The sequence below is a fragment of the Heterodontus francisci genome, chromosome 14 (assembly GCF_036365525.1).
Source record: "Heterodontus francisci isolate sHetFra1 chromosome 14, sHetFra1.hap1, whole genome shotgun sequence".
NCBI classification, from domain to species: Eukaryota; Metazoa; Chordata; class Chondrichthyes; order Heterodontiformes; family Heterodontidae; genus Heterodontus; species Heterodontus francisci.
The window spans coordinates 20895630-20922047 of record NC_090384.1 but is presented as its reverse complement, the minus strand read 5'-3'; the positions used below and the strand labels follow the sequence as shown (position 1 = coordinate 20922047).

Sequence of the window (26418 nt, the reverse complement as noted above, 5' to 3'; positions counted from 1 at the left end):
CCCCAAGATGAGGTCGGAGGTCGGGGGTGGGCCCACAGAATTGCAATGCGAAGCGATGGCGGGGAGGAGGGGGGGGGAGGTGGTTTTGGCCGACGATGGCCTTTCCACCCAGAGGCTTATGAGGCCCTTTAATGGCCTATTAATTGTTAATTAAGGACCTCTTCCCTCTACCACTGGGATTTAACCAGCAGTGGGGGGTGCCTCTGCCATGTTGGGTGGTCACCCATTAATACAAGGTGCCCTCCAAGGAGGCTTGCGGGGGGAGAGGAGGGTCCCTCCTCTGTGGGCAATCCCTAGCCAAGCTGTTCCAGTACAGCTACAACACTGGCATCTATTCAGCAATGTGGAAAATTTCCCAGGTATGTCCTGTACACAAAAAGCAGGGCAAGTCCAACCCGGCCAATTACCGTCTTATCAGTCTACTCTCAATCATCAGTAAACTGATGGAAGGTGTCATCAACAGTGCCATCAAGCGGCACTTGCTTAGCAATAACCTGCTCAGTAACACTCAGTTTGGGTTCTGCCAGGGCCACTCAGCTCCTGACCTCATTACAGCCTTGGTTCAAACATGGACAAAAGAGCTGAACTCCAGAGGTGAGGTGAGAGTGACTGCCCTTGACCGAGTGTCGCATCAAGGAACCCCAATAAAACTGGAGTCAATGGGAATCAGGAGGAAAACTCTCCGCTGGCTGGAGTCATACCTAGCGCAAATGAAGATGGTTGGAGTTGTTGCAGGTCAATTATCTCAGCTCCAGGACATCACTGCAGGAGTTCCTCTGGGTAGTGTCCTCGGCTCAACCATCTTCAGCTGCTTCATCAATGACCTTCCTTCAATCATAAGGTCAGAGGTGCGGATGTTTGTTGATAATTGCACAATGTTCAGCACCATTCACGACTCCTCAAATACTGAAGCAGTCCATGTAGAAATGCAGCAAGACCAGGAAAATATCCAGATTTGGGCTGATAAGTGGCAAGTAACATTCGTGCCACACAAGTGCCAGGCAATGACCATCACAAACAAGAGAGAATCTAACCATCTCCCCTTGACATTCAATGGCATTACGATCGCTGAATTCCCCACTATCAACATCCTAGGGGTTACCATTGACCTGAAACTAAACTGGAATAGCCGTATAAATACCGTGGCTACAAGAGCTGGTCTGAGGTAGGGAATCCTGTGGCGAGTAACTCACCTCCTGACTCCCCAAAGCTTGTCCACCATCTACAAGGCACAAGCCAGGAGTGTGATGGAATACTGTCCACTTGCCTGGATGGGTGCAGCTCCAACAACACTCAAGAAGCTCGACACCATCCAGGGCAAAGCAGCCTGCTTGATTGGCACCCCACCTACAAACATTCACTCCCTCCACCACCGACGCACAGTGGCAGCAGTGTGTACCATCTACAAGATGCACTGCAGCAATGCACCAAGGCTCCTTAGACAGCACCTTCCAAACTCGCGACCTCTACCAACTAGAAGGACAAGGGCAGCAAGTGCATGGGAACACCACCACCTGCAAGTTCTCCTCCAAACCACACACCATCCTGACTTGGAAATATATCGCCGTTCCTTCACTGTCACTGGGTCAAAATCCTGGAACTCCCTTCCTAACAGCACTGTGGGTGTACCTACCCCAAATGGACTGCAGCGGTTCAAGAAGGCAACTCACCACCACCTTCTCAAGAGCCATTAGGGATGGGCAATAAATGCTGGCACAGCCAGTGACGCCCACATCCTATGAACAAATAAAAAAAACAGATTAACCTGATTTAAGGTGATTGGCAAAAGAAGTAACAATGACATGAGGAAAAACATTTTTTATACAGCTACTGGTTAGGATCTAGAAAGTGTGGTGGAGGCAGATTCAATCGCAGTTTTCAAAAGGGAATTGGATAATTATCTGAAGAGAAAACATTTGTAGGGCTACGAGGAAAAGGCAGGGGAATGGGACTAGGTGAGTTACACTTGCAGAGGGTCGGCCTGGACACGATGGGCTGAGTGGCTGCTTTCTGTGCTGTCACTTTTCTATGATTGTATGATCCTCCAGTAACATTACGACTATACTACAGTCCCCTTTTTGATCTTACTGAGTCTCACACTGTTTTTCTGTCTCTCTGCCGTCTGTGTGCGCTGGGTGTCTCGGGGGCCGGGACGGGACTGGGCTGGGTTAGTACTGACACTGGCACTGGGACTGCCCTGTTTAGGAGGGGTTTGTCTCGCTGAGGGCTGGGCTGGTTTAACACTGGCACTGGGACTGCCCTGTTAAGGAGGGGTGTGTTTCGCTGAGGGCTGGGCTGGGTTAACACTGGCACTGGGACTGCCCTGTTAAGGAGGGGTGTGTTTCGCTGAGGGCTGGGCTGGGTTAACACTGGCACTGGGACTGCCCTGTTATGGAGGGGTTTGTCTCAGTGAGGGCTGGGCTGGTTTAGTTTTTTAGTTTTAGAGATACAGCACTGAAACAGGCCCTTTGTCCCACCGAGTCTGTGCCGACCATCAACCACCCATATTATACTAATCCTACACTAATTCCATATTCCTACCACATCCCCACCTGTCTCTATATTTCCCTACCACCTGCCTACACTAGGGGCAATTTATAATGGCCAATTAACCTATCAACCAGCAAGTCTTTGGCGTTTGGGAGGAAAACGGAGCACCCGGAGGAAACCCACGCAGTCACAGGGAGAACTTGCAAACTCCACACAGGCAGCACCCAGAATTGAACCCGGGTCGCTGGAGTTGTGAGGCTGCGGTGCTAACCACTGCGCCGCCCTTTAACACTGGCACTGGGACTGCCGTGTTTAGGAGGGGTTTGTCTCGCTGAGGGTTGGGCTGGTTTAACACTGGCACTGGGACTGCCCTGTTTAGGAGGGGTTTGTCTCGCTGAGGGCTGGGCTGGTTTAACACTGGCACTGGCGCGTTTAGGAGGGGTTTGTCTCGCTGAGGGCTGGGCTGGGTTAACACTGGCACTGGCGCGTTTAGGAGGGGTTTGTGTCGCTGAGGGCTGGGCTGGGTTAACACTGGCAACGGGACTGCCCTGTTATGGAGGGGCTTGCCTCATTGAGGGCTGGGCTGGGTTAACACTGGCACTGGGACTGCCCTGTTTAGGAGGGGTTTGTGTCGCTGAGGTTTGGGCTGGGTTAACACTGGCACTGGGACTGCCCTGTTTAGGAGGGATTTGCCTGATTGAGGGCTGGGCTGGGTTAACACTGGCACTGGGACTGCCCTGTTTAGGAGGGATTTGCCTGATTGAGGGCTGGGCTGGTTTAACACTGGGACTGCCCTGTTAAGGAGGGGTTTGCTTCGCCAAGGGCGGCCTTGCTGTTTCTTTGTCAGTTTACTCAGTCTCCGCCGAGTCAGTTTTACAGCGGCCTCGGACACAAGTGAGTGTGTGAGCGAGCAGCAGCAACTAGAGCACGGGTAAGAGCCGCTAATGCAAGCAAGCAGGAGCTGGCTCCACCCTGGAGATCGGCGTCTGCTCCGGGATAGCACAGAGTCACTGGCAGGGCGACTTTCACTGGCTCTGTGGCCGAACGTCAGAGCTTTAATCGTCAGACGTTCAGCTGAGACAAACATTTGCTGCTGGCTGTGGGATCCTTTTCTGTACAATCAGGGAGAGTGCGTGTTTCTAGTTGTAACTGGGTGTGGAATCTTGCTCTGTACGGTCAGGGAGAGTGGGTGTTTCTAGTTGTAACTGGGTGTGGAATCTTGCTCTGTACGGTCAGGGAAAGTGCGTGTTTCTAGTTGTAACTGGGTGTGGGATCTTGCTCTGTACAATCAGGAGAGTGGGTGTTTCTAGTTGTAACTGGGTGTGGAATCTTGCTCTGTACAATCAGGGAGAGTGCGTGTTTCTAGTTGTAACTGGGTGTGGGATCTTGCTCTGTACGGTCAGGGAGAGTGGGTGTTTCTAGTTGTAACTGGGTGTGGGATCCTGCTCTGTACAATCAGGGAGAGTGCGTGTTTCTAGTTGTAACTGGGTGTGGAATCTTGCTCTGTACGGTCAGGGAGAGTGGGTGTTTCTAGTTGTAACTGGGTGTGGAATCTTGCTCTGTACGGTCAGGGAGAGTGGGTGTTTCTAGTTATAACTGGGTGTGGGATCTTGCTCTGTACGGTCAGGGAAAGTGCGTGTTTCTAGTTGTAACTGGGTGTGGGATCTTGCTCTGTACAATCAGGAGAGTGGGTGTTTCTAGTTGTAACTGGGTGTGGAATCTTGCTCTGTACAATCAGGGAGAGTGCGTGTTTCTAGTTGTAACTGGGTGTGGGATCTTGCTCTGTACGGTCAGGGAGAGTGGGTGTTTCTAGTTGTAACTGGGTGTGGGATCCTGCTCTGTACAATCAGGGAGAGTGCGTGTTTCTAGTTGTAACTGGGTGTGGAATCTTGCTCTGTACGGTCAGGGAGAGTCCGTGTTTCCAGTTGTAACTGGGTGTGGGATCTTGCTCTGTACGGTCAGGGAGAGTGGGTGTTTCTAGTTGTAACTGGGTGTGGGATCTTGCTCTGTACAATCAGGGAGAGTGTGTGTTTCTAGTTGTAACTGGGTGTGGGATCTTGCTCTGTACGGTCAGGGAGAGTGGGTGTTTCTAGTTGTAACTGGGTGTGGGATCTTGCTCTGTACAATCAGGGAGAGTGGGTGTTTCTAGTTGTAACTAGGTGTGGGATCTTGCTCTGTACAGTCAGGGAGAGTTCATGTTTCCAGTTGTAACTAGGTGTGGGATCTTGCTCTGTACATTCAGGGAGAGTTCGTGTTTCTAGTTGTAACTGGGTGTGGAATCTTGCTCTGTACGGTCAGGGAGAGTCCGTGTTTCTAGTTGTAACTAGGTGTGGGATCTTGCTCTGTATAGTCGGAGAGTCCGTGTTTCTAGTTGTAACTGGGTGTGGAATCTTGCTCTGTGCGGTCAGGGAGAGTCCGTGTTTCTAGTTGTAACTGGGTGTGGGATCTTGCTCTGTACGGTCAGGGAGAGTCCGTGTTTCTAGTTGTAACTGGGTGTGGGATCTTGCTCTGTACAATCAGGAGAGTGGGTGTTTCTAGTTGTAACTGGGTGTGGAATCTTGCTCTGTACAATCAGGGAGAGTGCGTGTTTCTAGTTGTAACTGGGTGTGGGATCTTGCTCTGTACGGTCAGGGAGAGTGGGTGTTTCTAGTTGTAACTAGGTGTGGGATCTTGCTCTGTACAGTCAGGGAGAGTTCGTGTTTCCAGTTGTAACTAGGTGTGGGATCTTGCTCTGTACATTCAGGGAGAGTTCGTGTTTCTAGTTGTAACTGGGTGTGGAATCTTGCTCTGTACGGTCAGGGAGAGTCCGTGTTTCTAGTTGTAACTAGGTGTGGGATCTTGCTCTGTATAGTCGGAGAGTCCGTGTTTCTAGTTGTAACTGGGTGTGGAATCTTGCTCTGTGCGGTCAGGGAGAGTCCGTGTTTCTAGTTGTAACTGGGTGTGGGATCTTGCTCTGTACGGTCAGGGAGAGTCCGTGTTTCTAGTTGTAACTGGGTGTGGGATCTTGCTCTGTACGGTCAGGGAGAGTCCGTGTTTCTAGTTGTAACTGGGTGTGGGATCTTGCTCTGTATGGTCAGGGAGAGTCCGTGTTTCTAGTTGTAACTGGCTGTGGAATCTTGCTCTGTACAGTCGGAGAGTCCGTGTTTCTAGTTGTAACTGGCTGTGGGATCTTGCTCTGTACGGTCAGGGAGAGTCCGTGTTTCTAGTTGTAACTGAGTGTGGGATCTTGCTCTGTACGGTCAGGGAGAGTCCGTGTTTCTAGTTGTAACTGGCTGTGGAATCTTGCTCTGTACGGTCAGGGAGAGTTCGTGTTTCTAGTTGTAACTGGGTGTGGGATCTTGCTCTGTACGGTCAGGGAGAGTCCGTGTTTCTCGTTGTAACTGAGTGTGGGATCTTGCTCTGTACGGTCAGGGAGAGTGGGTGTTTCTAGTTGTAACTGGGTGTGGGATCTTGCTCTGTACGGTCAGGGAGAATGCGTGTTTCTAGTTGTAACTGGGTGTGGGATCTTGCTCTGTACGGTCAGGGAGAGTCTGTGTTTCTAGTTGTAACTGAGTGTGGGATCTTGCTCTGTACGGTCAGGGAGAGTTCGTGTTTCTAGTTGTAACTGAGTGTGGGATCTTGCTCTGTACGGTCAGGGAGAGTCCATGTATCCAGTTGGAACTGGCTGTGGAATCTTGCTCTGTACGGTCAGGGAGAGTTCGTGTTTCTAGTTGTAACTGGGTGTGGGATCTTGCTCTGTACGGTCAGGGAGAGTCCGTGTTTCTAGTTGTAACTGAGTGTGGGATCTTGCTCTGTACGGTCAGGGAGAGTTCGTGTTTCTAGTTGTAACTGAGTGTGGGATCTTGCTCTGTACGGTCAGGGAGAGTCCATGTATCCAGTTGGAACTGGCTGTGGGACCTTGCCCAAAAAACACTGCCAGTCTTTCCTGCCCCCTCACCATCATTGACTGTTCCTGGCCTGGGCCAGGCCGCTGGCAGCCTGCATTTATCCTGGGTCTTTGAGTCAGAGCCTCATGTGAACAAACGGATGGAATTTTTTCACTTTCTTGTTTGTACCTGTGTGCAGGGTTTTCAGCCCCTGAGCTCTATTGTGCCACAGTCACTAACTCGGTGCCTTGGTTCACTGTGTTTGTTTTGTGTGTAATACTAGACTTAGCGGAAGCCAGAGAACAATGAGACTGTGCTTGGGTCTATTTTACAGCAAAGAGAAGATATTCCCAAAAAGGATGAAAGTGCCTGCTCACATCCTGCAATATTAAAACTAAAAAACTATTATCTGGTCCAGCAATAAAAGCCAGCTGGTTAGTGGAACATCAGGATAAGAGCAAGCACATCTCAATTCCAGTTCAGCTCAGACAACCCCTAATACTGCAGGAAATGGTCCATCACATCACAGGGCGGCACAGTGGCTAGCACCTCCAGTGACCCGGGTTCGGTTCTGGATACTGCCTGTGTGGAGTTTGCAAGTTCTCCCTGTAACCGTGTGGGTTTCCTTCGGGTGCTCTGGTTTCCTCCCACATGCCAAAGACTTGCAGGTTGATAGGTAAATTGGCTATTCTAAAAAAAATTGCCCCTAGTGTAGGTAGGTGGTAGGAGAATTGAGGGAAAGTGGGGATGTGAGAGGGAAAATGGGATTAATGTAGGATTGGTATAAATGGGTGGTTGATGGTCAGCGTGGACTCGTTGGGCTGAAGGGACTGTTTTGGTGCTGTATCTCTCTATGACTCTATCAAGGCTGACAATAGGGGTAGGGTGTGCTTCTCAGGCAGATTGTTCAAGTGTAGAGGGAGCTTTTACTCTGTCCCTTAAGCATTCTCACATTACTTGTTAATATCCTTTGGTGTTGCTCATGAGCAATGTTTAATATAATAGTGTGAGCCTCAGTGGATGAGGGTCTTGACATGAGTTAGGTGCCAATGTATCCAGGGCCTATGGGCAAGAAGCATTAAAGGCCGATTAGTGGAAGAGAAACTCTTTAAATCTTCCGTTTTTGGCGTGGAAACACAATCTCTGCTTTCTGGGATTGTTGAATGTTTATTGTTGGATATGATTTGTCCCTGACCATGTGACTGATTATATCACATGGCTAGCACTGACCAATCAAAGAGCAATTTGGAACATGGCACGAAATCATGATATAGACACTAAATTAAAACATTACATTGATGGATTGCTGAGTTGGGATCAGCATCCTGGTGGTAAGGTCACAGGTCGGTGAGGCTGTAAGGATTGCTATCTAAACATGGCCATCACCTGCATGGGTCTCTTCTGTCTAGGAGAACCAAAATGGATGGGCCTGATTTTAACTCTGTAATTGGCTGGGTTAAAATTGGGCCCAGGGTGTCTGCAGCAGGCTAATACAATAACTGAACATGTGATCATGTTTATGGTGAAGAAATGGGAATAGTACAGGCTGCTGAATATGGACAGAATCAGAGTGCTATAAGTCAGCTTGAACTTGTTCAAATTACATTTCAGCAGCTTGGTCCTGCTGAGTTTTGGTCTGTTAAATGACTGTACATGTATGACAGCAAGGGCGAGTGTAGTAAATCTCCACGGGTACATAGTCCCATCTGAGTGTTAAAACCATTGTGACTGGATGTGATATGTTTGGGTAGTGTGTATTTTTCAACGTCACTATCAGTGAACATGGCGAAGTGGCAGTGGCACAGTTTGTTCCTTAGCCTTCCTGTGGAGGATCAGCTCCTTACAGCAGCACGGCCGAGACAGGGGTTTTGAGGGGAATGGGAGGCGTCATGTGTCTGACCAGTCCGTGATGGACTCCCTGTGATAAACTTTTCCTGTTATGAGAGATGTGGAGAGTGATGAGGCACACCTGCACTGTCCTTCCTTGAGAAAACCAACCACTGTGCCCTCCCTCTCGCCTCTGCACTGACTGTTCCCCATGGATGGGAGGAATGCTTGGAATGGGATTTGTTTCCCATGCCACTGCTCTTTTTAGCTCAGCAGTGAAGACATTTACAGGGAACATGTCTGCTTGGAGAAGTTAGTGGTACACGATTGCAAATACACAGAGCAGGGCTGGAAATTTTTAATTTTATTTATAGATACAGCACTGAAACAGGCCCTTCAGCCCACCGAGTCTGTGCCGACCATCAACCACCCATTTATACTAATCCTACATTAATCCCATTACCCTCTCACATCCCCACCTTCCCTCAATTCCCCTACCACCTACCTATACTAGGGACAATTTATAATGGCCAATTTACCTATCAACCTGCAAGTCTTTGGCTGTGGGAGGAAACCAGAGCACCCGGCGAAAACCCACGCTGACACAGGGAGAACTTACAAACTCCACACAGGCAGTACCAAGAATCGAACCCGGGTCGCTGGAGCTGTGAGGCTGCGGTGCTAACCACTGTGCCACTGTGCCACCCAGTCACACACGCACACACTCTGTGACTGTGAGTGAGCATGTGTGGCAATGTATTTGTGATGGATCAATGGGAGGCCCCACACATTTCTTTCCCCATACCTATCCTCAATACAATATCCTGCTCATTACTATCCATCCTCTATCATGCACCTCTTCTCACTCCTTAAATTCAGAGAGGAGGACTATAGCACTCCTTACCTGTAATGGTGCTGCACTCCCTGGCTGTAATAACACCGTATAGTTTCTGACTTAGTGCAGTTATATGTGGTAATGAACGTGATGTCATGTCGAGGCACTGCCTCAGGGCCTGTTTAATTTACAGTGGTTCTCAGCTTGTCCTCGTTTCCCGTTGAAACAAGGACCTGTGGTTTTTGGGAATGCATCACCAGCTGAGGCATCCCAGAGCCTGTGTATCCAAGAGTCTCTTCCTGCTGCTGCAATCATCTGGTATTGGGAGGGGAAACAGGAGGGAATCATTGCCTCCTGGGAGAGGAAGCAGCACAGGATGGCCCCTCGCAGACCTCGAATACCACACACCCCGCCACACGCTTTTGTGCACTTTTAAAATTAAAATCAATGAATAATAACTATTGATTCGAACCTTTTGCTCAAACGAGTGAGAATACCTTGCATTATGTGTCGAGACACCCAGTGTCATAGAGCAAGCTAAACTTGGGGAACTTGTACACTTCCAGCTTATAATGAACCCTGGAGGAGCTAAAGCGGGTTTAAAAAACTCAAGTGATGCTTTTAATCAGGAATTGTGTGTGTAAGTGTTGAGACTGCCTAGTAACCTGATCCATTTGATGGGCACCGATATCCAGGTTGAGAATAGCAGCAAGGCACAGACAGACATGGAGAGTATTTACCAGGCTGCTGTTGTGTCTCTCCTCATGGCAGCTACTTGAGAGCAGTGTGTATCAGTGTGGCACTACATCTATGTTAATCATGGCCCAAGCGACATAGTGCGAAGGCGTCGTCAGGACACACGCAAGATAGGACTGACAGGATCTTTGCGGGGCTGCTACAGTGGCCCTGGGCTGGGCTTTTGCAGGCACAGACAGGGCCAACAATTTCTATTTTAAATACCAGATAATGAGGCATCCAGTTCAAATCGAGCACTGGTAAGGGGACAGACCACCTGAAAACTGGACTGCTCTCTATAAGACTGGATGAATGGCCACCCTAAAGTAGCACCTTCTTCAACAAGGAGCACGGCTAGCCTGTCGTGAGTCTCCAGTATAAACAGTGGCGCCGTCAACCCAGCTCCATCTGCATTCAGCCAAATGTTCACACACTGCAGAGTTCAACAGATCTTGAGCCGTGTGTGTGCGAGTGTGAGAGACTGTAAGTGACTATTTGTGTGACTGTGTGTGTGTGAGTGAGTGAGTGTGTGACTGTGACTGTGAGTGTGTGAGTGTGTGTGCGTGTGTGTGTGACTGCGAGTGCGTGTGTGTGTGTGCATGTGTGTGAGACTGAGTGAGTGTGAGTGTGTGTGTGAGACTGTGAGTGCATGTGTGTGAGTATGCATGAGTGTGACTGAGTGAGTGTGCGTGGGTGACTGTGCGTGTGTGTGTGAGACTGTGAGTGTGTGTGTGACTGAGTGACTGTGCGTGTGTGACTGACTGTGCGTGTGTGTGTGTGACTGAGTGATTGTGCGCGTGTGTGACTGTGCATGTGTGTGTGACTGACTGTGAGTGAGTGACTGAGTGAGAGTGTGTGTGTATGTGTGAGAGAGTGCGTGTGACTGCGTGTGTGTGTCACTGCGTGTGTGTGACTGAATGCGTGTGTGACTGACTGAGTGAGTGAGAGTGTGTGTATGTGTGAGAGAGTGCGTGTGACTGTGCGTGTGTGTGTCACTGTGCGTGTGTGACTGAATGCGTGTGTGACTGACTGAGTGACTGACTGACTGAGTGAGAGTGTGTGTATGTGTGAGAGAGTGCGTGTGTGTGTGACTGACTCTGTGTGTGTGACTGAGTCTGAGTGTGAGTGTATGTGTGTGTATGTATGAGTGTGTGGCTCTGTGAGTATGTGACTGAGTGTATGTGTGTGTGTTTGTGTGTGACTCTGTGTCTGTGAGTGTGACTGAGGGCGTGTGTGTGACTGTGAGTGTGAGAGTGAGTGAGTGTGTGTGTGTGTGACTGAATGAGTGACTGTGAGTGAGCGTGCATGACTGAGTGAGTGTGCAGGGTCACACACACAGTTTAACTACTTGAAACAAGAAACTGTTTCATTTGCATTGCTAATGGAAACTGTCAAGGAGAATATCCACAATGCTGTTGGTGTTGTAGTGTCCTGTGGCGTGGACACATTCTTGGGCTCATGTTTGACAGGGATTGGGGATATTTGTTGTAAAACGCTCTCAGGTCTTTCTAAAGGTCTCCAGCCTGCTGACCTAAGGATTTTTTTGCCTACCTCTCTCTGCACTCAAATGTCAAACTTGTAGTCAGGGTGTGGGAACTCTCAGGGTGTAGGGAGGGTGTTGTAGGTTGAGGTTCTGCCTGCTGACCAGGAGAAAGCAGCTGAGTGAATCTTATCCCTGCATGGCTGCAGATATAAGAATGAAAAAGAAAGACAATGGAAGCTTCTGGAATTAATTCTATGGAGAAAAACCAAGGCCAGAAACTGGGACCAGTTTGGGAAAACAGGGAGCAAAAGTACAAAGAGAGGCTGAGAGAGAGAATAGTGGTCAAGATCAAGGGTATGAGCAAAGGATGTAACCAGTACATCAAGACCAAGGAAATAATGAAAGAAAGGGTGGGGATGGAGATGATGATGGGAGAAGTCATAGGGTAGGGAGTGAAGGGATGACAGCCATACACTCAAGTATTTAATCTTTATTTTGAAGGGGAAGTTTGCAAGAAGGACTGCAGGAGCATCTGAGAAAGAGGTAGGGGAGCCATGAAAGGGGACCCTGTTAAAAGAGTTAATGGTTAAATCTGATGTCATTAGGCCTGGTGTTGCAGAACGCTGAGGGAAACTAGTAATGGATTAGCAGAGGCACCAACCAGGATTACCAAAGTTCTTTGGAAACGGGAACTGCACCAACAGAGCTGGTAGGTAGAGAGTCATACACATCTCGGGAATGAATAAATAAAAAACAACACATGAGCTCTGCTAGTGCTCTGATCCCATTTCCTTGCTCCTTGTCCCTATCCAAATGTTATACCTGAGTTCAGAAGAGGAAAGGGTTGAACTGGGTAACTACAGCTGGCCTCCCACAGGTCATGGGGAAACTGCTAGTCCTTAGAAAGGCCTGGATTTTAATGGACTGCCAACACAGGTTAGCTAAAGGTATGTCATGCTTGACCAATTTTATTGGACTCTGTTCAAGTGCACATATTGGTATGATGGGGAAGCAGTTATAGTTTGATGTCAAGGTTAACAATCCATTTACAGCTTCAGCTAATGCAGTGTGAATGGTTGTGATGCCACCAGGAATGGATGTCTCAGGGCAAGAGTTCAATAGCCTGCTCCTGCTCCTGCTCCTAGTTTGTATGTAATATATGGGCGATGGTCTAACCTGGATGGCCACAGTCACAGTTTGAGCTGATCCGCATGTTCCCCTTGTGGAGTAAGTGGCCACATCTTCTCTTGGCCTGTCCTCAAGCAGAGACAGCAACCTTCATGTGGTCCTCCTCTTAAAGTAAGTTTTCCAACTTGAAAACCTGCAAGCTAATGCTGTCAGGAAGGCGAGCACACCCTGGTCACCAGCCTCCAGGTCCGAGCAGTAAAAACCCACTGGAAAATTCTATCAGGTGGATATGGTAATCAGTCCCCACCACTTACACTGTCCACACTCAGTATAGGCAGCTACCTATAGTTTGCAAATGGTTCTGGCCATTTCCATTATGTAGGAGTCATTTACAAAGGCACCAGCTATTTTGTGAAGTTCGATAAGTACTTGCCCTAGACTCACCCATTTAGAAGGTTGTGATGATTTCACTCAAAGTCAGGTCTTTGAGTGGTTTCAGTCTGCTGTTTGCAGCTCATTAATGTGTGATTATCTCAATGATGTGATTCTGGGCAGGTCTGCTAACAAATAAGAAGTGCAGTTGCTAAATGGAAACTTCCTCTCCTGTCTTTTAAAAACTGTGTTGGTTACTTAGCTTTTTGCTTTTATCATCCATCAGATCAGCACCAACACACTCTCTATAAACTGCAGATTTACAGAAAGTGCCACCTCAGTGATATGTTGCAAAGGTGGTGATGTGGAGATAAATAATGTTTCTCAGATTATCAAAATGTGGCTAGTGGTATTTCCCAGAGATTTGTGTTCGAATCTCTCCTTTTCTCTATGTACACATGATATAGACTTCATAAAGAGACAATTAGCAAAATTTCCAGATGACATCCAATTGTTTGAAGCGGGGAGGTGGGGGGGGGGGGGGCATTGGAAAAGTGTGATGAAGAATGTGAGAGGACAGAGAGGTCCCAGGGAGTGAGTGGGTACGTGGAAAATGCTATTCACTGAAGGTAAATGTGAGGTAGTACTTTCTGAGGAGAAGTTTGAGTGCAGCAGTATCACGCAAACTACTCAATAGAATAGAGAAACTGAGAGATCTAGGACTGCACTGCCTGTAAGAGAAGGACCACCAGTGAAAAAAGCCACAGGAAGAAGCAGGGAGTCCAGGGCTTGAAAGATAGGTGCAATGAATACAAAAAGGAAGTCATGATAAGTCGGTACATGATCATGAGTCAGACCACAAGCGAAGTACCGTCTGCAACTTTGGGAACCCAGAGAGGCTATTCAAGCCACAGAGAAGGCCCATCTCTTCCCAAAGGCAATCCCAGGGATGAGAGGATTGAGTTACATAATGGGACACTTGGAAATGTAGGACTGTATCGATTGGAGCAGAAAAGATAGGGTGCAGCTAATAAAAGTGTTCAAAATTAAGAACAATTTCAGGTAGGTAAAAGAGCAAAAGTGTTATTTACCTGGTCATAATCTTCAAATCCTTCCGATGTATATGATTAAGGGGAATGTTTCCACACAAAGGGCTATCGAGTACATAGTACTAGAGGCCACTAAAAGCTGAATCATTAAGCAGGATATCAGATAAACACTTAAAGTGGGAGCTGCGGTGGGTGCAGAGGGCAGTGCAACATGCGCGATGGGCTGAATGGCCTCTATACTATAACTTCTACAATTGTTACTTCTGCTCTTAGAGTCAGCTCCCCTTGGTGCCACAGCCTCAGTGAAATCGCCCATTGTTTTCATTAGTTTATGAAATGGTTCCTTGTGTTGTTTGTTGGTGACTGGTGCTGGAGTTCACGTGGTACTATGCATACCAGCTGCAGCTTGGCCAAGTTCTCAACTCAAGATAGTGGGTGTTGGCAAGCTACCAGCCGTGCCAGGCATCACAAATGAGCCTGATGCTGATGCTGCCCTCCCCCAACTATGTGGTGGGCACACCCCATCATCATTTGGAGCCAGGATGCTGTCATGTGACCTTTCGATGTATCTGCTCTCTGAAAGGATCTCCTTTGTCTTGGAGCTGTGGGTAGAGTAAATGCACAACTGGTGAGGGGTTGCTGCTGGTATTTGAGGGGTGATGGCCCATCTGACCTCCTGCAAGGGAATCATTAACACTTTAATTGAGTTAGGATTTCATTCAGATGTAAGGTGTGTGTACGTCTGCAGGCTTGCAGGAGGTGATGCAGCAATTCTGTCTTGTGTCCTGATCTGTCAAGTAAAGAAGCTGGGAGGAAGGTGGTGAATGTCTCCAAGTTAACATCTGTCACACAAAGAACCCACAGAAATAACGCTGGGAGTTCAGGAATCATTCTAGTAAATCTATGCTGCATACCCTCAAAGGCCAATGTAATCTTCCGAAGGTGTGGTGCCCAGACCTGTTCACAGTGCTCCAGATGTGGTCTCACCAGGGCTTTGTATAGCTGAAGTATGACTTCTACCCACTTTGTATTCTAGTCCTCTGGATATAAAGGCCAGAATTCCATTAGCTTTTTTGATTATTTTCTGTACCTGTTTATGACATTTTAATGATCTATGTACCTGCATACCCTAGTCTCTTTGGACTTGCACTATTTCTAGCTTTTCACCATATAGAAATTTATCCTTTTTAGGTCTAAAGTGGATGACCTCAAATTTGCCTGCATTGAAATCCATTTGCTACAGTTGAGCTCATTCACTTAATCCATCAGTATCTCTGTAATTTTATATTACCATCAACACTGCTTACAATGCTGCCATTGTCTCACCGGCAAATGCATATGTGGTTTCCTATCCCTTCATCTAAGTTGTTAATAAATATGGTGAATGGTTGAGGCCCCAACACAGACCCTTGTGAGACACCACTAGTCACGTTCTGTATCAAGTGTACCTGCCTGTTTTCACTACACTCTGTCTCCTGCCACTCGGCCAATTTCCAAACCAGATCAATAATTTGCCTTCAATTCCATGAGTTTCAACTTCAGCTGACAGTCTCTGATGGATTTTATCAAATGCTTTCTGGAAGTCCATATGAATAACATCCATAGACATTCCCCTGTCCAATATTTCAGTCACCTCTTCAAAAAGTTAAGTCAGATTCATTAGGCAGGATCTATCCTCTACAAATCCAAAGGTTTTAAACTGCCATGGTGGGATTTAAATTCTCATTTTCCATATTACTAACCCAGTAACATAACCACTACACTGTCACGTCTAACTTGGCCATTTCCCAACCTTCATGATTAGTAGTGTTCACACCCTGACCGCTGTGTTTAATACATGTAGTTTTGACGTTCGACACCTTGGTAACATACAGCTAACTCTGGAACTGGCAACCAATCACCATTCTGTAATACATCACCTGTCCTCTGAGGAGCCATGCAATGATGGCAGATTTCCATGAGAATGGGTGGCGGAGAGGCTTGTCGGTTTATATTGATTTTCAGGCAGGCAAGAGACCAACTCAGCATGTGAAAACGAACTGCTGTGTGTGAGCATTCATTCTGAACACCAAGCACCCATCTGATAACATACCGACCAACCAGGAGAGTGTCAGGCTTTGTTTTTGACCTGAGCAGTGATGCTCAAAACCCATAAAAGAATAAAAAAGGCTATATCTGGATTCCCAATTTGATGCATGACCAACCTATTGGACAAGACTGTTTTATATAGCGGGAGGAGTGGGCAATTTCAACTGTAGCCAGCACACCCTCAATGTAAACCTTCCTTGGGGCAGCCTTTGTATTGTGAGTTATCTGGACCAGATTTCCAGCTGTGTGACCCCTGGGTATTGTCAAAGATAGGCAGTGTTAAAGGAGAAGTAGCACCTGAAAAACACCTCCTATCAACCTTGACTATGTTTAAAGCAAGCAAAGCGAGGGCCATTCGGAGCTGATCATTAGGCTGAAATGTGAACATTGTGTGAAGGAAGGTGCTGCTGGTTGTGACCTCTTCAAAAAAAACAACCCTTGATGCCACCATCCTTGTAAACTACCATCCCATCTCCAACCTCCCTCTCCTCTCCAAAGTCCTTGAGTGTGTTGTCGCCTCCTAAATCCATGCCCACCTTTCCTGGAACTCTGTGTTTGAATCTCTCCAATCAGGTTTCAATCCCTGCTGCAGTACCAAAACGGGTTTTATCAAAGTCGCAAATAACATCCTACTTGACTGTGACGAAGGTAAACTTTCCCTTCTTGTTCTTCTTGATCTGTCTGCAGCCTTTGACACGGTTGACCACACCATCCTTCTCCAACGTCTCTGCACTGTTGTCCAGCTGGGTGGAACTGGTCTCACCTGGTTCCATTCTTATCTATCTAATCGTAGCCACTTGCAATGGCTTCTCCTCCTGCTCCCACACTGTTACCTGTCCTTGGCTCCCTCTTATTTCTCGTCCATATCATCCAAAAGTACAGCGTTAGTTTTCACATGTACACTGACAACACACAGGTCTACCTCACCTCCACCTCCCTCCACTGTTGCTAAATTATCAGACAGATTGTCCAACAATCAGTACTGGATGAGCAGAACTTTCTTCTAATTAAATATTGGGAAGATTGAAGCCATTGTTTTCAGTCCCCACTCCAAACTCTGTTCCCTAGCTATCGACTCCATCCCTCTCCCAGGCAACAGTCTGACATTAAGCCAGTCTGTACGCAACCTTGGTGTCACATTTGACCCTGAGATGAGCTTCTGACCTCATTTTCACTGCATTACAAAGACCGCCTATTTCCACCTCTGTAACATCGCCCGACTTCTCCCCGTCTCAGCTCACCTGCTGCTGAAATCCTCATTCATTCCTTTGATAACCTCTAGACTTGACTAGTCCAATGCACTCCTGGCTGATCTCCCACATTCTACCCTCTGTAAACCTGAGGTCATCCAAAACTCTGCTGTCCGTGTCTTAACTTGCACCAACTCCCATTCCCCTATCAGCCCTGTGCTCACTGACTTACATTAGCTTCCGGTCAAGCAATGTCTTTATTTTTTAAATTCTCGTCTTTGTTTTCAAATCCCTCCATGGTCTTGTCCCACTCTATTTCTGTAATTCCCCCCAGTCTCCAAGATATCTACACTCCTCTAATTCTGGTCTCTTGTACATCTCTGATTTAAATTGCTCCACCATTGGTGACCACACCTTCAGTTACCTCTACCCCAAGCCCTGGAATACCCTCTCTCCACCTCTCCACCTCGATGTCCTCTTTTAAGACATTACTTAAAACAATATCTCCTTTCGTGGCTTGGTGTTATACATTGATTTATGATGCTTCTGTGAAACGCCTTGGGACATTTTATTACATTAGTGGTGCTATATAAATCTAAGTTGTTCAGCAGTGAGGGTGGGGCAGGTGTGTGGTGATCTAATGCAAAGTTTGGGAAGCTGAGCCTGCCTTCTGACTACTCAGTCCCTTTAAGGCAAGACAGTGATGGATTCTGTGTCCTTTATGAATAGATTTAGGGGTTTGGAATGTGGGTGGAGCAGTGAGTGAAGCCCTCAGTGCAGGATAGTAATGGGATTTGTAATCATTAACTGGAAAAGGACGATGATAAACCTGGAGAACTGAAGGACCTAACTGCTTTATAGAGTTTGTTGATAGACTCGCCAACTTTAAGGGCATTTAAGTGGTCATTGGATAGACATATGGATGAAAATGGAATAGTGTAGATCAGATGGTTTCACAGGTCGGCGCAACGTCGAGGGCTGAAGGGCCTGTACTGCGCTGTAATGTTCTAATTCTAATTCACTGAAGGTCCTAGCTGTTTCATAGAGCAGTTTGATAAACACTGAAGGTCCTATCTGCTTTAGAGAGTGGTTTGATAAACTCTGATAGTCCTAACTGCTTTATAGAGTACTTTAGTAAACCCCTGCTCCAAAGACTTGAACACCTGATCCAGGCTGACACTTGAGCCCAGCATGCAGGGAGTGCAGCATTGTCAGAGGTGGTGTCTTGCAGAGAAGATGTTAAATTGAGACCCAGTCTGCCTAGTTTCAGATAGAAGTTACGATCTCTGGGCACTAACAGCATCGACTAGACTTCATTCGGAGTACTGTGGGTGTACCTACCTCATATGGACTGCAGCAGTTCAAGAAGGCAGCTCACCACCTTCTTCTCAAGGGCAATTAGAGATGGGCAATAAATGCTGGTCTAGCCAGCGATGCCCACATCCCATGAATGAATAAAAAAAAGTTCATTGCTTGTGGTGCGTTAACGGGATGACCTGAGGCCGTCAGATGATGTGATGTAAATGTGAGTTCTTTCATGAGGTGACACATTGATCACAGAAGGAAAATGGGTTAGGAGTGCCGTCCTGGAACACATTGTCTTATTCCTCCCTCTCTCAATAATCTCTGCTCGACGCTGTCCAATCAGGCTTCAGCTCAGCTCAAAGCATCAAGGTGAAAGTCACCGAGGTCAATTTATGTGAGTGTGACTGTGGCCCACTCTCTCTCCTCAGCCCTCCTTCTCCTGACACTATTGATCTTCCCCAGCCTCACTCTCACATGTACTGCAATGGAACTGTAATTCTCCCTCACCAACAGATCTAACGGAGCTGGTTGATGATAGGTTGCGACACAGACCTGTGACACCTCACCCAAACAACTACTGCATTCTTCATTGGTGAGACTGAAAACTGAATGTTGGTGGCAATTTGACTGTGCCCAGCTTCACAGTCAGGCCAACATTGTTTTCACCTCAGCAAAGCCGGGCGGTGGGGGATAATTGATAATTTGTTAATTTACAGGGGCGAGTTGGGTATGTGGGAATCTCCTACTGTACAGGGTGACGGAAGACGTGTATGGGACTCTCCTGTTATTGTACAGGGTGGGGGAGGGGGTGTGGGACTCTCCTGTTATTGTACAGGTTGGGGGAGGGGGTGTGGGACTCTCCTGTTATTGTACAGGGTGGGGGAGGGGGTGTGGGACCCTCCTGTTATTGTACAGGGTGGGGCAGGGGGGGTGGGACCCTCCTGTTATTGTACAGGGTGGGGCAGGGGGGGTGGGACCCTCCTGTTATTGTACAGGGTGGGGGAGGGGGTGTGGGACCCTCCTGTTACTGTACAGGGTGGGGGAGGGGGTGTGGGACCCTCCTGTTATTATACAGGGTGGGGGAGGGGGTGTGGGACTCTCCTGTTACTGTACAGGGTGGGGGAGGGGCAGTGGGACCCTCCTGTTACTGTACAGGGTGGGGGAGGGGGTGCAGGACACTCCTGTTAGTGTACAGGGTGGGGGAGGGGGTGTGGGACCCTCCTGTTACTGTACAGGGTGGGGGAGGAGGTGTGGGACCATCCTGTTACTGTACAGAGTGGGGGAGGGGGTGTGGGACCATCCTGTTATTATACAGGGTGGGGGAGGGGGTGTGGGACCTTCCTGTTATTATACAGGGTGGGGGAGGGGGTGTGGGACCCTCCTGTTATTATACAGGGTGGGGGAGGGTGTGTGGGACTCTCCTGTTATTGTACAAGGTGGGGGAGGGGGTGTGGGACCCTCCTGTTACTGTACAGGGTGGGGGAGAGGGTGTGGGACCCTCCTGTTATTATACAGGGTGGGGGAGGGGGCGTGGGACCCTCCTGTTACTGTACAGGGTGGGGGAGGGTGCGTGGGACCCTCCTGTTATTATACAGGGTGGGGGAGGGGGTGTGGGACCCTCCTGTTATTGTACAGGGTGGGGGAGGGGGTGTGGGACCCTCCTGTTAGTGTACAGGGTGGGGGAGGGGGTGTGGGACTCTCCTGTTATTGTACAGGGTGGGGGAGGGGGTGTGGGACCCTCCTGTTAGTGTACAGGGTGGGGGTGGGGGTGTGGGACTCTCCTGTTATTGTACAGGGTGGGAGAGGGGGTGTGGGACCCTCCTGTTACTGTACAGGGTGGGGGAGGGATGTGGGACCCTCCTGTTACTGTACAGGGTGGGGGAGGGGGTGTGGGAGCCTCCTGTTATTGTACAGGGTGGGGAGGGGGTGTGGAATCCTCCTGTTACTGTACAGAGTGGGGGAGGGGGTGTGGGACCCTCCTGTTATTATACAGGGTGGGGGAGGGGGTGTGGGAGCCTCCTGTTACTGTACAGGGTGGGGGAGGCAGTGTGGAACCCTCCTGTTACTGAACAGGGTGGGGGAGGGGGTGTGGGACCCTCCTGTTATTATACAGGGTGGGGGAGGGGGCGTGGGACCCTCCTGTTATTATACAGGGTGGGGGAGGGGGTGTGGGACCCTCCTGTTACTGTACAGGGCGGGGGAGGGGGTGTGGGACCCTCCTGTTACTGTACAGGGTGGGGGAGGAGGTGTGGGACCCTCCTGTTATTGTACAAGGTGGGGGAGGGGGTGTTGGACCCTCCTGTTATACAGGTGGGGGAGGGGGTGTGGGACCCTCCTGTTATTGTACAGGGTGGGGGAGGGGGTGTGGGACCCTCCTGTTTTTATACAGTGTGGGGGACGGGGGGTGTGGGACCCTCCTGCTACTGTACAGGGTGGGGGAGGGGCAGTGGGACCCTCCTGTTACTGTACAGGGTGGGGGAGGGGCAGTGGGACCCTCCTGTTACTGTACAAGGTGGGGGAGGAGGTGTGGGACCCTCCTGTTATTTTACAGGGTGGGGCAGGGGCAGTGGGACCCTATGTTACTGTACAGGGTGGGGGAGGGGATGTGGGACCCTCCTGTTACTGTACAAGGTGGGGGAGGGGGTGTGGGACCATCCTGTTATTTTACAGGGTGGGGGAGGGGCAGAGGGACCTTCCTGTTACTGTACAGGGTGGGGGAGGGGATGTGGGACCCTCCTGTTACTGTACAGGGTGGGGGAGGGGCAGTGGGACCCTCCTGTTATTGTGCAGGGTGGGGGAGGGGGTGTGGGATCCTCCTGTTACTGTACAGGGTGGGGGAGGGGATGTGGGACCCTCCTGTTACTGTACAGTGTGGGGGAGGGTCAGTGGGACCCTCCTGTTATTGTACAGGGTGGGGTAGGGGATGTGGGACCCTCCTGTTGTTGTACAGGGTGGGGGAGGGGGTGTGGGACCCTCCTGTTACTGTACAGGGTGGGGGAGGGGGTGCAGGACCCTCCTGTTACTGTCCAGGGTGGGGGAGGGGCAGTGGGACCCTCCTGTTACTGTACAGGGTGGGGGAGGGGCAGTGGGACCCTCCTGTTACTGTACAGGGTGGGGGAGGGGATGTGGGACCCTCCTGTTACTGTACAAGGTGGGGGAGGGGGTGTGGGACCCTCCTGTTATTTTACAGGGTGGGGGAGGGGCAGTGGGACCCTCCTGTTCCTGTACAGGGTGGGGGAGGGGATGTGGGACCCTCCTGTTACTGTACAGGGTGGGGGAGGGGCAGTGGGACCCTCCTGTTATTGTGCAGGGTGCGGGAGGGGGTGTGGGACCCTCCTGTGATTTTACAGGGTGGGGGAGGGGCAGTGGGACCCTCCTATTACTGTACAGGGTGGGGGAGGGGACGTGGGACCCTCCTGTTACTGTACAGTGTGGGGGAGGGTCAGTGGGGCCCTCCTGTTATAGTACAGGGTGGGGGAGGGGCAGTGGGACCCTCCTGTTATTTTACAGGGTGGGGGAGGGGCAGTGGGAGCCTCCTGTTATTGTACAGGGTGGGGGAGGGGATGTGGGACCCTCCTGTTGTTGGACAGGGTGGGGGAGGGGGTGTGGGACCCTCCTGTTACTGTACAGGGTGGGGGAGGGGCAGTGGGACCCTCCTGTTACTGTACAGGGTGGGGGAGGAGGTGCGGGACCCTCCTGTTACTGTACAGGGTGGGGAGGGGGTGTGGGACCCTCCTGTTACTGTACAGGGTGGGGGAGGGTCAGTGGGACCCTCCTGTTACTGTACAGGGTGGGGGAGGGGCAGTGGGACCCTGCTGTTACTGTACAGGGTGGGGAAGGGGGTGTGGGACCCTCCTGTTATTTTACAGGGTGGGGGAGGGGCAGTGGGACCCTCCTGTTACTGTACAAGGTGGGGGAGGGGGTGTGGGACCCTCCTGTTATTTTACAGGGTGAGGGAGGGGCAGTGGGACCCTCCTGTTACTGTACAGGGTGGGGGAGGGGATGTGGGACCCTCCTGTTCCTGTACAGGGTGGGGGAGGGGCAGTGGGACCCTCCTGTTATTGTGCAGGGTGCGGGAGGGGGTGTGGGACCCTCCTGTGATTTTACAGGGTGGGGGAGGGGCAGTGGGACCCTCCTATTACTGTACAGGGTGGGGGAGGGGATGTGGGACCCTCCTGTTACTGTACAATGTGGGGGAGGGTCAGTGGGACCCTCCTGTTATTGTACAGGGTGGGGGAGGGGGTGTGGGACCCTCCTGTTACTGTACAGTGTGGGGGAGGGTCAGTGGGGCCCTCCTGTTATAGTACAGGGTGGGGGAGGGTCAGTGGGGCCCTCCTGTTATAGTACAGGGTGGGGGAGGGGCAGTGGGACCCTCCTGTTACTGTACAGGGTGGGGGAGGGGCAGTGGGACCCTCCTGTTACTGGACAGTGTGGGGGAGGGTCAGTGGGACCCTCCTGTTATTTTACAGGGTGGGGGAGGGGCAGTGGGACCCTCCTGTTATTGTACAGGGTGGGGGAGGGGATGTGGGACCCTCCTGTTGTTGTACAGGGTGGGGGAGGGGTTGTGGGACCCTCCTGTTACTGTACAGGGTGGGGGAGGGGCAGTGGGACCCTCCTGTTACTGTACAGGGTTGGGGAGGGGGTGCAGGACCCTCCTGTTACTGTACAGGGTGGGGGAGGGGCAGTGGGACCCTCCTGTTACTGTACAGGGTGGGGGAGGAGGTGCGGGACCTTCCTGTTACTGTACAGGGTGGGGGAGGGTGTGCGGGACCCTCCTGTTAGTATACAGGGTGGGGGAGGGGGTGTGGGACCCTCCTGTTACTGTACAGGGTGGGGAGGGGGTGTGGGACCTTCCTGTTACTGTACAGGGTGGGGGAGGGTATGCGGGACCCTCCTGTTAGTATACAGGGTGGGGGAGGGGGTGTCGGACCCTCCTGTTACTGTACAGGGTGGGGTGGGGGGGGGGGGTGGTAGTGTGGGGTTGTGGATTTTGAGCTGTATTTGTTCGGGTACAGCATGGATTGTGTGGTTTTAGTGGGAAACTTTCTGTCGTATATTATGTTCAAGGGACACGGACTGAAGTAAGACAGAAGATTCATTGTTAAATTCTGTCCTTTTCACAGAGCGAGCAGGAAATCACGATGGGCGAATACATTGAGAAGAATGATACCTGTGGCACCATCTGCCTTAAGTACCTGCTCTTCATCTTCAACTTCTTCTTCTGGGTGAGGCTGAGGCCTGGGGAGTGGGGGTGGGGGGGAGGGGGCTGCTAATGGGACACTAGTACCCAGTGTGGGGGAGGGGGGAGGGGTCTGCAAATGGGGCACTAGTACACAATGTGGTGGTGAGGGCTGCCAGTGGGACTCTGGTACTCAATGTGGGAGGAGGGGGGGCTACCAGTGGGCAAGGGGCAGAGTCTTCCCTCTGCCGGGGGTAATGACAAGGTGAAGCAGTGTGTTGGTGCAGGGAGATTGGTTTGTTCATGGGGTGGTTGGGTATTATGTCTATTGGTGGCTAGAGATGGCTGTCCTGGGAGTGTTTGATGGGACAGTGTAGAGAGAGCTTTACTCTGTATCTAACCCCGTTTTTTTTTCATTTTGAGAAGGCCTTTATACCCCAGGCCCCTTTTATGTATGTTATGTGGAGGGGGCCTTTATTCCTCAGGCCCCCTTTACATATATTTTTTAAATAACTTTATTAAAATCGAATAAATAAACCAAAAACTCAAATAAAAATTATATTCTTGGCGTCGATGATGCACTCCAGTCCCTGCGGTGCTCACCGGTCGCGGAAGGCCTCAAGTGTACCGCCGGACACTGCATGCTCCTTCTCCAGGGACACCCGGGCGCGAAGAGGGGCAGGCAATCAGAGTGGACGGACCCCCCAACGGCCCACAGCCTGGACCTGTGAATTGCCACCTTGGCTAGGCCCAGGAGCAGACCGACGAGGAGATCCTCCTCCCGGCCCGCGCACTTCCGCACCGGGTGCTCACAGATCAGGAGCGTGGGGCTGAAGTGCAGCCAGAACTTGAGGAGCAGCCCCTTTAAATATTCGAACAGGGGCTGCAACCTCGCACACTCCATATATACATGAAACACGGTCTCATCCAGGCTGCAGAAAGTACAGGCGGCCTGGGAGTCCGTGAACCTACTTAAAAGTCTATTGCACGGGACTGCCCTGTGCAACACCCTCCACCCCAGGTCCCCAATGTAAAGGGGGAGGAATCCCGCGTAGAGAGACCTCCATCGGGGTTTCCCCTCACCGCCAGATCGCAACACAGACCGCCAGTGCGTGTCTGGCTGGCTGATGAGGGCGAGGAAGTGGAGAGTGTGCAGGAACAGCCCGTACAGGAAACCCCTCTGTGCCAATTGGAATGGCACGGAGGGCATTTCCGAGAGGCGGCTCGGGTAGTGCGTGACCGGCTCCCGAGAAGGGTTTTGGGGCCTGGGTCCGATGAGCTGTTCTGGCTGAGCGGGAGTCTGCTCGGCTGGGAGCACTCCCGAGCCCCCTCATCATCTGCAGTGAGGGGCGTCCCAGGGGCCTCGGCTACTCCTCGGCCCGCCGGTCCGTCCCTGGAGCCGGCTGCCCGGACAGCCGAGGCGCTCTCCTCCGCTGGCGGGGGAGCGCCTTGACTGGAGGAGACCATGTTCCAGACTCGGAATAGATCCCGGTAAAAGACAGGCAACTCCCTCAGAGAGGCGGGTCTAACGGTCTCCGCCAGGAGCTGCGTGTTGTGTTGAAGGCAGTGACACTGGCGGAAAAAATACGTCGCCAGTGCCCACCATCTGGAAGGATGCTGGACATACAGGTATCACTGCAGGGTCCGAAGGCAGAGAGTCGCAGTCTGGGTGTGGACGTACACCAGTGACTGGCCACCCTCCTCAATCGGGAGACTCAGGACTGCGGCAGAGACCCAGTGTTTCCTCTTGCCCCAGAAGAAATCGACAAGCTTCTTCTGGATCTTGGTGGCGAATGCAGGGGGTGGGGCCAAAGTGACCAACCGGTACCACAGCATCGAGGCTACCAGTTGGTTTATGACCACCGCTCGGCCTCTGCAGAAAGCACTCGGAGCAGTCCTGTCCAGCGCCCCAGCCGAGTGGTGACTTTCGCCTCCAACTCCTGCCAGTTTGCTGGCCAGGCTTCCTCAGCGGGGCTAAGGTGGACTCCCAGTTAGGGGAGGTGCGTGGTGCTCCACCAAAAGGTGTTAACTCCTCCGGTAGGAAGTCCACCCGCCACTGGCCCACCAGGAGCCCGGAACATTTCTCTCAATTGATCCTTGTGGAAGACACGGCAGAAAAGGTCTGCTGGCAGTTGCGTATCCTCCGCACGTTAACGGGATCTGTGACCACGAGGAGCGCGTCATCTGCGTAAGCCGACAGGACGACCTGCATGGCCGGCTCGCGCAGAGCCAAACCCGTCAACCTCCTGCGAAGCAGGCACAGGAACGGCTCCATGCAGATGGTATACAATTGGCCGGACATGGGGCATCCCTGATGCACTCCTCTCACAAAGCGAAGGGGTGCCATCGAGGACCCGTTAACTTTGACCAGACACTCTGCGGCGGTACAAAGGTCGGATTCGGGCCACAAAATGCTGCCCGAGTCCGAATGCGCGCAGAATCCCGAAAAAGTATTCGTGATCCACCCTGTCGAACGCCTTCTCCTGTTCGAGGGAGAGAAAGGCGACCGACAGACCAGTCCTCTGGGAAAGATGAATCAGGTCCCAGACCAGGTGGATGTTGGTCTGGATGGACCAGCCCAGGACCGTGTAGGACAGGTCGGGGTAGATCATGTGGGCCAGCATGGAGCCCAGGCGGGTAGACGTAGCCCGGGCAAAGATCTTATAATCTGTGCTGAGGAAGGAGACCAGACGCCAGTTTTTAAGCAAGCGGAGATCGTCCCTCTTCGACAGAAGGACAATGAGCGCCTTGCGCCATGAGACGGGCATCTCCCCGGTCACCAGGCCTTCCCTCAGGACCCGCATGTAATCATTCCCCAGGATGTCCCAGAACGCCCTGAGGAATGCCACGGTCAGCCCGTCTAGCGCTGGG

At 50.9% G+C, this 26418-nt stretch overlaps 1 protein-coding gene across 2 annotated transcripts in view; it reads left to right on the top strand.

Annotated features, from left to right (window-relative positions):
* The first annotated feature begins 3245 nt into the window (after nucleotides 1-3245).
* The window catches only part of LOC137376942 (CD151 antigen-like), a 112803-nt gene continuing 89630 nt past the window's right edge, over nucleotides 3246-26418 (top strand). Inside the window, exons 1-2 of one of the 2 annotated variants that reach the window (XM_068045910.1) lie at nucleotides 3246-3384; nucleotides 23492-23593. In XM_068045910.1, the coding sequence (XP_067902011.1) occupies nucleotides 23510-23593 (84 nt within the window). In that variant the 5' untranslated portion in view covers nucleotides 3246-3384; nucleotides 23492-23509. Of the gene's footprint in view, nucleotides 3422-23491; nucleotides 23594-26418 lie in introns of both variants that reach the window. The other variant, XM_068045909.1, reaches the window with a different exon arrangement.